A 14,238-nucleotide genomic window follows, 5' to 3' on the forward strand; every position below is an offset into this window, starting at 1 on the left:
TACTAGCTATGTGACCCTGGACAAGTCACTTAACCCTCATTGCCCTGCCCCCCCCCCAAAAAAAAGTCAAGAGGGGAAAAGGAGCAAGTCCCAGAACTGCCCTGGGAAAACTTTTATTATAAGTGAAGAGTATAATTTGTAAATCTTAAAGTACCTCCTGATTCTGAATAGGTGTTGTTATTTTTCCTCAAAATACTGCCACAATATACGCATAGCAGAGTGGAGACCCTCAGTTCTCAAGGGTACACTAGCAGAGCGAAGCTCTAGAAAGCCTTCACACATTTCAGCCTTGAGCCTGGGCAGAAGGGCAGACACTGCCTGTCATCTAAGGACCAGCCTGGCTAAGTTGGGAAAGGCTCACCACCGGGTAGGAAGAAGAGTGCTCAATTTTTTATTACAGGAGCTCATGAAATCTACCTACTATGGCATAAAGCGATTAAGATACCTGTCAGTAGAGGGAATACCCACTCTCAAAACATCACAGATCTGTCAAGTGTCCTTAGCATTATTAGAGTTAGCAGAGTTAGTATTAATACTTGCACCATTTCTTTAAGCAAAGTCTAGCAGTGGAAGCAGGTTGGAATATACCCCCCTAAAGTGTAGTGGTCTATATATACCCAGTCACCAAAGTTTCTCTCTCTCCATCTGGAGAAAAAGGAGCAAAGCCCAGAGCTGCACAGGGAAAACTTATTAGACTGGTCGAGCATACTGTGTTGAGGACGGAATCTTCTTCTCTCTTTGTAATGTTCATGTTTCTCCCGAAATTGAGCCCCAGAGTGAGATAGTGCTCACTTCCACAGCAGTATTCTGAGTGCTGAGCCTTTTACCTTTATGGTAGGTTTTTGTTCTCCTCTCATGAACCTTGCTCCCCTGGCTTCAGCGCAGAGGCTGTAAAGGAAGATGGAAAGCCAAGTTACCTCAGAATGATCACTATCATTAACATTCACGGGCGGTTCACTTATCATTCCTGACTATACAGACATGGCAGCCGCTCGGAAGCGTCCGCAGGTGTAGCACGATGATACATATTACATTGTGCCACAATGGATTTATGTATTCTGTAACAAAAGAAAAGTGTAATGAAAAAATACAGAAGGTGATCCTTTATTCCTCCACTGCACGATTTATCAGGAATGCCTGTGGATGATAAGTGCCCAGCATTTCCGGGGCTTTCTTTAACCTTGTCACCCAGGTAGGTTTTGGTAAAATGACAGAAAAAAAATAGAGATCAGCGATCTTCCTCTATTCAAAAGTTCCTTTTAAAGGACCTTTTTAATTTGTGGAAATTTGAACTAAACAGAAGGTATCCTTTTGAAGGTATCTACAAATAAGGATAAAGTTATTGTCCCCTAAAATAATGTGATCTGCCAGGTGCAACTAAGGCTAAGATGTTCATAGGATCCAGAGCCTGAAAGCTTTTAGAGATCATCTAGTCTGCCCCCCTCTTTTTACAGATGAGACAACTGAGGACGAAAGAAGGGAAATGACTTAACAGAGGTCACACTGCTAGGATCCAAGCTTGTGTTTGCTGACTCCAAATTAAGTGGTTTTTCCATTAAGCTACTCTGCCATACCATATTTCCTCTTGAAGTAACGAAGGTCACACCTCAGCTTGTCTATCTGTTGCCTCTCATCCTTCCTACATGAATTGGCCCACCTCCTTTTCCAGTTACTTATATCTTTACATAATTCATTATTTGAATTAAAGGTAGCATCTTGTTCAGTTAAAATGAGGATATATAGAATTATAAATTTCTGGAACTGGGATCTTAGTAGTCAGCTATTCAAAGTTTCATCTTAAGTATAAATTGCCTCCTGCCAAGGAGTGATCCAGACTCTGTTCTGTTACTTCTAGAGATTGGAAGCTCTCTTTTTCCTAAGGAAGTCTGTTCCATTCTCAGGATGCATAGGATCCTTATATCAATTGAAAATTGACCTCCCTGTGACTGCCTCTGATTTCTTCCACTACTTCTGTTGAAGGTCATCCAGGATACATCCAGTTCCTCTTCTACCTCACAGCCTCTCAGATATTCAGAGGCAGTAATCATTCCCTCACTACCAAGACTTCTTTTTTGCAGGATTAACATTGACCATTTCTTCATTTGATCTTCATAGTATGATATTGAGTCCCTTTACCATCCTGACCAGCTTCTCTGTAGCCTTTGTCTTGGCCTCCCTAAAATGAGGCACCCAAAACAGGACATTCCAGATGTAGTCTTCTATTACAAAGGCTAGCAGCATTGCTAGCCCTTCCCTCAGTCTGGACACTTGCCTTCCACTCAAGGTGTGCCTTCCGCAGAAGTGTCCCTAGAATGCTTCAGATCATTGGCGTCCATCTGCTTGTGCATTCAGAACACATCCCCAACCATATTGTTACAGATGGGAAACTTGCTAACTTATAAAAACAAAACCAAGCAAGGAAGGCCTAGTAAATCGAAACTCAGATGATTGGCGTTCACTCCAAACACGTCCTGGCCCCATTCCAAAGCAAATATCCACCAGTTTATAAATGTGGAGGGCACTTTACGTTTCAGTCCTCTTGCCAAAGGATCATTTACTGAAATGCTCACTAAATATAGGAAAATGAAGAGCTTTTCCTCATTTTGCTTTGATCAGTAAAATAAACTTTTAAAGATTGTTCTGGGATGGGCTCCAACTTCTGAGGTAAAGAATGGCTGTGTCTCAGGCCTGATCTGGTAACAGAGCATTCAGTAAAATTAGCTTGACAGCTCTTAAGCCAGCTGTTCAGTAGGAAGAAGTTGACCAAGTTAAAATGGATAAAAATGCCTGTCAGATCAACCCCCACTTTTGCCTTTGAACAAATGAAATATCACATAGTAAACAGCAGGCCTTTTGAGGGGAGGGGGAATGATATGTCTGGATACTGGCAACAAATTGAGTCTTCAGTGTTGAGCTGCTCAGCTTGGTTCAAGATTGTGAACGTCCTAATTCAGTCTCATGTAAGTGGAAAATCTTACTCTTTTCTAGCCATATTAGAAGATGGTGACAGGACTGGGAGAGGTTAGAGGTGGTAACAAACTAATTTTGACCAATTGACGGCTTGTAAAAACCTGAATTCCTTCCTTCGTTAAAATGTATTCGAAATATGAGCTATTGTCATTTTCCCCTTAAGGATTCCCATGGAGAAATGGAGTTCTTACCAAATTCTTTACAATGTCTGAATACTCACAATTAGTCATTCCAGTGTTCCTTAGGTGAACACTTTGTCCTCTAACAGAGGCCTCTTAAAACAATTCCATTTGACACTTCACTGCCAGGATGTAGTAGAACAGGAAGAAAGAAGCATGCCGTGATGGAAATCATTGAACCAGGAGTACGGACACTTGACTCAGACAGGTTCTTGACCTAGGCCTCTCATTTCTTGGCTGTGTAATGAATTGACAGTTTCTGTAGCTCTCACTTTCCTCATATATAAATTAAGTTGCACTAGAAAATCTCTAAGGTCCACACCAATTCTAACATACTATGTCCCAAAAAGAAAACAAAAAAAAACCCACCAAAACATACTATGTTTTTACACAGTATCAATCTGTACTCAAGTTCCTTCTAATTCTGACTTTTATTGTTCTACACCGTAACATCCTATGCTATAACATTCTAGAATATGCTAGGGTTCTCTTCTACCACCAATGTTGTATGTTCTGAGGTCTCCTTGATTGCAATCTTCAGGGTTGTTGTTGTTGTTTTGTATTCTAGGTTCTGAGTTTCATAATACCATTCAGTTTCCTGTTAAATAAATAAATGTCACAGGACCACTTCTTTTCTGCTTTGTTGGTCTTTGGTCTGTGATTCTTTGTAGTTTGTGACCTCTGTGTTTATAATTCACTGTGGAGATAGGGCCTTATTTTTACAGAAGTTAATTAATTCTTTTTCTGATACAAGTATTTTATTATTTTCCAGTTACATGTAGAGATAGTTTTCAACATTTGTTTATATAAGATTTCCAATTTCAAATTTTTCTCCCTTCCCCCCTCCCCTAGACAGTACATTAAACATATTTCTGCATTAGTCATGTTATAAGAGAAGAATCAGAGCAAAAAGGGAAAAACCTCAAAAAAGAAAAACAACAGCATCAAAAACAAAAGAAATAGTATGGTTCAATCAGCATCTATATTCCACAGTTCCTTTTTTTTTCCCCCTGGATTTGGAGAGCCTTTTCCATCATGAGTCCTTTGGAAGTTTCTTGTACCTTTGTATTGGTGAGAGGAATCTAGTCTATCACAGTTGATCAACACATAATGTTGATGATACTGTGTATAATGTTCTTCTGGTTCTGCTCATCTCACTCATCATAAGTTCATGCAAGTCCTTCCAGGTTTCTCTGAACTCCTCTTGTTCATTGTTTCTTACAGCACAATAGAATTCCATTACATTCATATAAGAAGTTAATTAATTCTTTTTTGTTTGTTTGTTTGTTTGGGGTTGGCAATTGGGGTTAAGGTCACACAGCTAGTAAGTGTCAAGTGTCTGAGGCCAGATTTGAACTCCTGACTCTAGGGCCGGTGCTCTATCCACTGCACCACCTAGCTGCCCCGAAGTTAATTAGTTCTAAAGAGACTGTAAGATAGATAGAGAGGTGACCTTGGAACCAGTGAGACTTGTTTAATTCCTGCTTTTGACACATACTGGCTCTGTGACTCTGGCAAGCCACTTACTTCTCAGTGCCCCAAGCAACTCTCTAAGACTAAGTTGCAGAGAAGGTGTTGACCTCCATTAGTATAGGGAATTTCCTATATTGATGAAATCTCAGGCCCAGTCCCTTTCCTATTCTACTTTTTTTGGGGGGCGTGGGGGGTGCACTATTTTGTTGAAGATGTGAAACTAAAATTTAACTTAAAAGGTGCTTCAACATTCTTTAATATTTTTATTTCTTCTCAGTGAGTTCTAGTCCATACATATGTATTAGGTGCCTGCTGTATATCTTTAAAACATTGTGCTAGGCACTGGGGGATTCTTACCCTTCATGGTGCTTAGAATCTAATGGGAGATATGACACATAGAAAACTAGTACAAAATAATACATGGTAAATGCTACAGGCAAAGTATTGTGTGGGATCCAATGAAGAATGGCAACAACTGGGCAGATTAGGGAAAACTTCATGGATTAGATAACATTTTAACTGGACTTGAAAGGAAGTAAGAATTCAGTAGGCAGAAGAGAGGGCTAAGGAAAATGTAAGCAAAGTTAACAGGAACTAGCAAGCACAGTGTATGAGTAGTTGATAGGAAAAAAGGACAAAATTTATTAAGTACCTACTATGATCCAGGCACTGTGTTAAGCACTTTACAAATATCATCTCAATGGTTCCTCACAACACCCCTGTGAGGTCAGTGTTATTATGATCTCTATTTTATATGTGAGGAGACTGAGGCAAATAGAGGTCACACAGCTAGTAAATGTCTGAAATGGATTTGAACTCAGGTCTTCCTGACTCTAGGCCCAGAACTCTATCCACTGTACCACCAGCTGCCAGCAAAGTTTGGTTTTACTTCATTATGAATTATGTGGAGGAGATTTGTATGACCTAAGATAGAGAAGCATCATCGTACCAAGGCATAAGGCTTTAGATGGCCATGATCAGGTGTTTATATACTTTATTAAGTAACAACTGCACAATAATTAAATGTTCTTAAAGACTTAGATTTCCTCACAACAACTCACAGCAGTGTAAATAATACAACTACTATTAACCTCTTAACAAATCAGGATACTGAGGCCCGAGGAGTTGGTGATTTTCCTTTGATCACTCAACTATTAGGTGTATGGCAAGGAGTCGTTGATGGGTTTTGAGTAGTGGAATGTCATGACTAGCTCTGTGTATAGGAAAATCTCATCTAGCAGCAAGTAAAGGAAAGAATTGGAGGAACGAGAAAAGAGACAAGGAAGACAATGAAGGGGCTGTTTGATTTATGATAGGGTCATCGTATTTAGATCTAGAAGTGACTTCAGATGTCTGATGTCCTTGTTTTACATATAGGGCCAAAAAAAATGAAATGACCTGCCCAAGGCCACACTGTTTTTATGTATATTGCAGAGCTGGGACTCAAACCCAGGTCCCTGGCTCCAAAACTCTTGTTCTTTCTATTATATTAAACTGCCTCAGCGATCATAGAATTAGAAATGGAAGGGACTTGGAAATCCTATAGTCCAACCCCTTCATGGGGGGGGGCAATGGGGGTTAAGTGACTTGCCCAGGGTCACACAGCTAGTGTGTGTCAAGTGTCTGAGGCTGGATTTGAACTCAGGTACTCCTGAATCCAGGGCCAGTGCTTTATCTACTGTGCCACCTAGCTGCCCCCCAATCCCCTTCATTTTACAGATGAGGTCCCTGAAATCTGGATGTTGCTTAAACTCACTTCATGAGTAGCAGAGCTAAAATTTGAACTCATGTCCTCTGATTTACTGTTCTTTCCACTTCACCAGTTTCCTCACTTGTAGTAATAAGAAACTGTACTAAAGTGATGGTAATGGAGGTAGAGAGAAGATAGTGCAAAGCTGAAATTGATGTGACTTTGTAAGTTATTAGATGTGAATGTTGCAAAAGAGGAAAAAGTCAAAGAATCTTCTACTGTGGAGTCTGTGAATACAGCCAATATCTTTTAAAAAATATTGACTACCCCATTAAAAAGAACCTTCCCTCCACTGGGCGTCTAAATTGCTTTGGAGAATTTTTTTTTTCCCCCTGCATTGCTCGACCTCTTTCCTCTGGGGCCCCATGATCCTTAATATGATGGTAGTAACTGTCTGCAGTGACATCTACTGACACAAACAGAACTCATCTACCATCAGCTCCTAGCTGTAGAATTTCTCCTGTGAACCAGCACCAGGAGCCTGTGTTCACTGGCAAGCAGCACACTAGTGAGGCTTAATTTGAGATGAATGACAAAAAAGGCCTGTTTCTTGACCCCTCTCCCATGGTCAACAGCAAGTACAGTAATGCCATTTCTTCCTCTCTGCTCTTAGTAGTTGACTTGATCAATTTCTAGTTTATTGGCCCTTCAAGCATGGGCTTTTTCTTAAAACTCTCTTAAACCCCAGTGAAGAAGGCAATAAAATTCCTCTGGGTGAATGTTGGTGATCATTTAATATCTGTCTTTTCTCTTACAGAAATGCTGCTCATGGATTCTCCCTTATTCAAGTGGACAGTACAAAGGTCACCATGAAGGACATCTTACAGAAGGCGCTGAAGCGGAGGAAAGGCTCTCAGAGGGGTTCAGGTGGGACAGTCAGTCTTTTCTCTGAAGACAAAAGTTTTAGCCTGAATTTTTAAAGACCTTTGGGGGGGGGGTCGTGCCTCATTTTCAGTTACCTTCAAGATAAATCCCCAAAGTAGCACCTGCATACTCTACCCTTGAAGAACTAAGTTTGATACTAGCTCTGCCATTCATTCCCTGTGTGACTTAGAGCAAGTCATTTCCCCTCAATGAAATGAGCCTTAGTTTTCTCATCTGTAAAATGACATGGTTGGACTAAATCAGGAGTTCTTAGCCTGGGGTATGTTAACTTAATTTCTTTACATTTTGGTAATATATTTCAATATCATTGGCTTCTTTTGCTATCCTGTGCATTTATAAACATTATTCGGAGAAGGGGTCCATAGGCTTCATTAGATTGCCAAAAGCTCCATAACAGAAAAGGTTAATCCTCCCTAGACAAGATGATCACTGAATCATTTTCCAACTCTGAAATCCCATCATGCTGTATAAACTGGCTCTGCAAAAAGAGGACATGCAGCTGAAAATTATTGCCAACAATAAGTAATTTGTTCCTTAACAAAGAAGATAGTTAACCTAATGATGCTACAATGCAGTTTCCCAATGTCATAGTGGCATTTGGCTATAATATAATATCTTTTTTTTTTTTTAAGTGAGGCAATTGGGGTTAAGTGACTTGCCCAGGGTCACACAGCTAGTAAGTGTTAAGTGTCTGAGGTCGGATTTGAACTCAGGTACTCCTGCCTCCAGGGCCGGTGCTCTATCCACTGCGCCACCTAGCTGCCCCTATAATATAATATCTTAATGATATTATTTTGAAGTTATATTGGTCAGAGAAGTATTAAAATAATAGCAATCATGATATGGCTATAAAAGTTTTAAAGTTTGCAAAGTACTTGAAACTTTCAAAGGGAGATTAGTTCAAGGATAATTACCCTCATTTTACAGCTGAGGAAACAGGTTTGGAGAGAGAGGTTTTCATGGAAAGAGCTGTGAATTTGGAGGTAGGTGACCTCCATTGGAACACCAGCTCCTCCCCCTTGAGTGATGGATCCTCTAGCAAATCACTCTCCTGCTCTGAGGCTCAGACATGATGAAGGGACAATTCTTGTACTGTTTCACTGGTTATTGCGCAATAGAAATGTAAAGTGTTATCATTATAAGTGATAACCTTAGTTAGTATCATGCTCTTAGAATGAGGACAGGGTTCAGAGATGATCAAAGTCTCAGTTTCCTCATCTGTAAAATGGGGATAATAATATTCAAAGTAACCTATCTCGTAGAATTATATGACCTGCCCTCAAGATTATGGGCCACCTAAGTTGCAGATCTCATGTTCTAGCCCAGGTCTCCACTGTGTGAACGAAGTCTTTATCATGACAGGATTACAGTAGGATGTAAAGCCCTTCTGCACTGCCATGGGTCCTCAGATGATCTCAAATGAGATAATATTTGTAAAGCTCTGAGCACAGTGGCTGGCACATAGCAGGGCCTAGAGAAATGCTCTTTCTGGTGCTCCCCTCATGGAAGGAGCAGAGCATTTCATTGGCATAATCTACACAAGAGGGGAGTATCTGCCATGAGGAAGTGGAAGGGTATCTGCTGTGTAAATAAGACCACGAGGGCTGTAAATTCATTTGTGAAAGCTGAACCAAGAACCTCCAAAATGGCACAGAGAGAAACTAACATGCAACATTCATTCTGTGTGAGGAAATACTTCTTCAGTGCTTCAAGGATCCGGACTTTCACCATTGTGGGTGCTCCCTCTACCCATAGAGCTGGCAGCCCCCTTTACAGGCTCTAAGCTGGTCTTCAAGAGTGGTCTTTCCTGTGGCTGAAGCAGCATTTCTCTCCCCACAATGTAGCCAGGCTCATCCCTGGACAGCAGACACACCGTTCATCATCAGGCCCATCCGCGCACAGCCCTTCTGGCCCTTCCGGCCCTTCCGGCTCATCAGGCTCTCTTGGGGCTGGCGCTCTGCTGCCTTCACTGTTGAACCTCTCAGGGCTAGACCTTTCCACAGGGACACTTCAAATGAAAACTTAGATGGAATGGGAGTATCTACAAACCTTTAAAGAGGCTCACCCTGGTATGTCTTGGTATATTTGAAGCAGAAAACACTGGCAAATTACTTTTCTCTTCATTTTGTAGAAATAGTCCTTAGGTACCTTCACAGCTCTCCCTCTCCTGTCTCTATGCCTTTGGTCAAGCCACCACCCTTCATTGCAGTAGCTCCTTTCCTTCCAAGTCCAGCTCTAATGCTATAAATGTGAGATGCTGGAAGGATTAGAAATCTTCACACCTCACCCCCAGAGGAAGCAGTTCACCTCCTCCTATTTCCCACAGCTTTGCCTAGACTTTGGCTGTGCATTTATCTCACGCTGCCTTTTCTTACAGTTACTCGTGTCCATGACTTTAAGTCCATGAGCTTGGGTGCAACTTGAGGTCAGTAATAGGTCAGTATTATCATAGAGCACTGGACTTGGAATTAGGATAGGGTTCAGAGACAACCCAAACTTCAGTTTCTTCATCTGTGAAATCAAAGTAATGATATTTGAAGTACCTACTTTATGAGCTGACATAAGGGACACTATAAACTTTATAATATTAAATAAGTGGTGAGTTGGTGTAAGGATAAACATATGTAACATATGTAAAGTATTTTAAAAGCCTTAAAGCACTATATAAATCCAGGTTATTATTATTAATTTTGTATCTGAAATACTTTGTGTATGTTATTGTGAAGTCATTTTTTCAGTTGCGTCTGACTCTGTATTTGGGGTTTTCCTAACAGAGATACTAGAGTGGTTTGCCATTTACTTCTCCAGCTCAATTTATACATAAAGAACTGAGACAACAGGGTTAAGTGACTTTCCCAGGGTCACGCAGCTAGTGTGTCTGAAGCCAGATTTGAACTCAGGAAGATGGGTCTAGGCTCTATCCACTGTACCACCCAATTTTTTTGTGTATTAAGTAGATGTTTAGTAAATTAATAGATACTTTTTTAACTGAAGTAGTGTCAGATGGGAAAGACTTATTTTTTGTTTGAGAAGATAGAGGCTCAAAAAGGGGCACCAACTTTACTAATTTCACCCAACCACTGAGTTGTGATGCTAAGATTTACATGCACTTGTCCTGAATTGCAATATAGTCTTTTTTTCATTACACCAGGTTGCCTTTCATATTACTAACCTAAAAATTGTTTAGGTTAATGCACACAATAGAAGCAAATGTTATAACTATCACTCTTACCCAACTCTGTTTGTGTACGCACATGAGATAATATATGTAAAACACTTTAAAAGTCTTAAATTAATATATAAGCATATGTTTTTATCAGATTAAGCAAGTAGTGTTTCCCCCCATTTTGTAGTAACTGAGGTTCAAAGAGAAGTAGAGTGAAGACAGAGAATGAGTACTTAGTCACATCGGTGCTATGTTCCAGTAGGTATGAGACCAGGAAATCTTGTCAATATCGAGAAATAATTATTGTGAGCAAATCTAATATTTGTCATGCTGTAGGCAACTTTAATATCCATCTACCTATATATGAAGTGTCAAATTTCTTGCCTTTAGAAATGCATGAGGCCTCCTTCCTTCTACATCCTTCGTTTCATCTAAAGGAAGAGAAAATAAGCAGTTCTCTGGTTGGAGAAAATAGTTTAGTGCTATTTTTAAAGGGGGCATATAATTTGTTCCAGATTTAATTAGCTATCTTCAGATGAAAGCTGAAGTTTTAATAAAAGTTAGAAGAGATAACACAGTGAAGGACACGGATGAGCTGTCTCAAGGCTATATTCGAGGGGAACGATAAGAGCTGTAAAAAATGGCAGAAGAGAGCAATTGAATGAAGCAGTGAAATTCTGATTCTCATAAAAGAGAGAGAGAGAGAGATGCTGGTAGGGGCGGTTGTAGATGAGACCTGCTAGCGTCTGCAAGCAATTTGGCTGCATGCCAGGAGTCATTGTTCACCCTCGGCTGTGGCAGCTCGGTCCAGATGTGCCAACTGCACGTTTCGGCTTTTGCCAGCTGACTGCGCCGTTTGATAACCAGCTCTCTGGATGCCCATCACTGGCCGCAGAGATAGAATTAAATGATGATGATCTTCCCACAAGTTGGGAGAGGAAACAATGCATATAAATCTTGATTTCATCCCAGCATGAGAAGTCTTTATCCATCATCACTCATAATGAACACGTCGTTAGCTGCGATGAATGGTGGTCCGTTTTCCAAACACCTCTTTTGTTCACTTTTTGGGGTGACTTCTATCCATTTCCTGGGGGTCAATTCTGTCTCCTTTTGGGGGGGAGTAACTGAAGGGGGTAGGCCACACACCTTCAAGGGTAAAATGGAATCATTCAGTTTATCAGATAACATTCTTTATGTTGATTTCAAACCTTCTGCTTTCAGGCAACTTAAATAGCTATCCAAAGGCATTTAACAGACTCTTAATTCCTTTAAAGACAGAGCCCAGCCCTGTTCTGTGCATCTTTTTATACCTAAATTTCTATGTAACTTCTGTTTAATTGACCTACCTCTTACTAGTTATAGGAATAATGATAATGTTATTGGAGAGAGGAGCCTATAAATACCATTGTAAGGCTGTTCTAAGTTGCTTGAAAACAGCAGCTTTGAAATCAACATACAAATAGTGTTATTACTAATCATATATAGATTGCACACTTTACATGTAATATGTTGTATACAATATGTGATAATCAAAATATTGTGTTTAATATATTTTATATATGAAATTTCATTTTATTAGTGTATATTTTTATCCCCATTCTACAGTTGAGGAAACCAAGGTGCAAAAACTTGAAATGACTAGTCCACAGCTATAGAAAGTGAGATAGGATCAAACACAAATGCAGTGTTCTTATATCACCATCATTATTATTGTTATTATTGGTATTGGTAATGGTAATAGTAGTAGTAGTAGTAGTATTGAAGCATGGTACACATGGGAGCTATTATTAATGTCACTAAAAAGCATCTGTGTGTCATAGGCTGAAAAGATTTGGTAACTGATATTCATGCATTTTATCCTAACTATTTGGATTTCAAAACAACTTTGTATGGCCACCTCTTATTAAATTTGACAACAAACAATTATCGATATTTTACATATCTTTAACATGTTACACTTTATAAAGGCTTGTCCTTAGAAAAAAATCCTATGTGGTAGGTGTTGTTCGGTTGTTTCTGTCATATCCAACTCTACATTACTCCATTTGGGGTTTTCTTGGCAAAGACACTGGAGTGGTTTGCCATTTCCTTCTCTAGCTCATTTTACAGAAGAGGAAATTGAGGCAAACGGGGTTAAGTAACTCACCCAGGGTCATACAGCTAGTTGGTGACTGAGGCCAGATTTGAACTCTGAGGAATTTTCCTACCTCCAGCCCCAGTTCTCTATCCACTGTGCCACCTAAGTGCCCCTATGTATTAGGTAGGGGACAGGTATTAAACTGATTTTACAGATGAGGAAATTGAGGCTTTAAGAGGAGAAGCAACCTGGGCATTGTCACTACTAATTAGCATTAGAATAAGGAGTGCTATTTTAAAGTTGGTATAAAAGGGATAATAATAATTTACATTTTTTTATAACTATTTAAAAAATATCCCTGGGCACTGAAATGAAAAAATTATGATTAAGAAGAATCATAACTGATATTTGTACAACACTTACAAATGTACAAGCATGTGTGTGGTCACAGTACAGCCACAAAACACTCTTGGGAAGCATTGAGTACATATATTATTATCCCCATTTTATAGGTAAGGAAACTGAAACTTAAAGTGGGGAAGTACTTTGACCATGGGCACACATCTAGCAAGTGATACACCAGTAACTCAAAGCAATATCCATTGTTCTTTCTACTGCAGAGGTCTATTTCTTCTACCTGTGGTCTGCATTCCTATCTTTTCACTGCCTCAGCTCCAGCTACATTTATTATGTAGATACACACAAAATATTTGTAATATCCTCTTCTGGCTTGGGCAACCTAATCTTTATCCTTCATTCCCTAGAATTAGGGAAGGGGAAGGAAGCAATGTAGTAGGATAACTCATATTTATATACTGTTTTGCAGTTCCATTTATTACCTTAGTAATGAATCTTACAAAATTAATTACAATATCTCTGTGAGGTTTTGTACAGTTGTTTCAGTTGTGTATGATTCTTTGTGACCCCATTTGGGGTTTTCTTAGCAAAGATACTAGAGTGGTTCGCCATTTCTTTCTCCAGCTCATTTTACAGATGAGGAACTGAGACAAGCAGAGTTAAGTGACTTACCTAGTATCACATAGCTAGTAAGTGTCTGAGGCCAGATTTGAGCTCCCAAATCTGAATCTTCCTGACTCCAGGCCTGGCTCTCCATCCACTGTATTACCTAGCTGCTTTCTATGAGGTAGGGAGTGCAAATATGATTCTCATTTTATCTGTGTGTTAGCTTAAGTTTGTACAAGCTGATGACTTGCCCAGGGTTATCCTAGAGCTATTAAGTGTTAGAGCTGGAATTAGCATGGCCATACTTCTGACTATATCTTTACCACTCAACTAACAGAGCTGTAAATTATGTTTTAAATTTACCTTTCAAAACTTTCCTAAATTTCTGTTGTATTCTATTCTATCCAGCAAGTATTTATTAAGTCCCTACTACCACTAAGGTACTGTGTTAGGTGCTAAGAATACAACGACTAAACAAAAAATTGTCCATGCCCAAAGGGGCATAGTTTCTACTGTGGTATTACATGCTAGCACATATTTTCTTCATCCAAATAGTTGATGAACATGGAAAGCATTTTTTGTAACATTGTTATCTGTGAATTAATGTTAGACACTTCCTTTTCCTTCAAGCCCAATCTGATCAATTGCCAGACCCTTCCACAGTATTTCTCATGTGCCTCTCCTTTTTCACTGCCACCAGTATCAGTCCTTTATTACCTTTTTAAATGAACTATTACAACAGACTCCTAACTGATCCCACCACTAAGAGGCT

General features: G+C 39.6%; 1 protein-coding gene across 7 annotated transcripts in view; it reads left to right on the forward strand.

Annotated features, from left to right (window-relative positions):
• MAPKAP1 (MAPK associated protein 1) overlaps positions 1 to 14,238 on the forward strand; it is a 327,671-nt gene that overhangs the window by 198,455 nt on the left and 114,978 nt on the right. For all 7 annotated transcript variants that reach the window (XM_043986958.1, XM_043986955.1, XM_043986957.1 and 4 more), the window contains one exon: positions 7,130 to 7,239. In XM_043986958.1, coding sequence (XP_043842893.1) covers positions 7,130 to 7,239 — 110 coding nt within the window. The remainder of the gene's footprint in view (positions 1 to 7,129; positions 7,240 to 14,238) is intronic.

Source organism: Dromiciops gliroides, chromosome 2 (assembly GCF_019393635.1).
Source record: "Dromiciops gliroides isolate mDroGli1 chromosome 2, mDroGli1.pri, whole genome shotgun sequence".
NCBI classification, from domain to species: domain Eukaryota; kingdom Metazoa; phylum Chordata; class Mammalia; order Microbiotheria; family Microbiotheriidae; genus Dromiciops; species Dromiciops gliroides.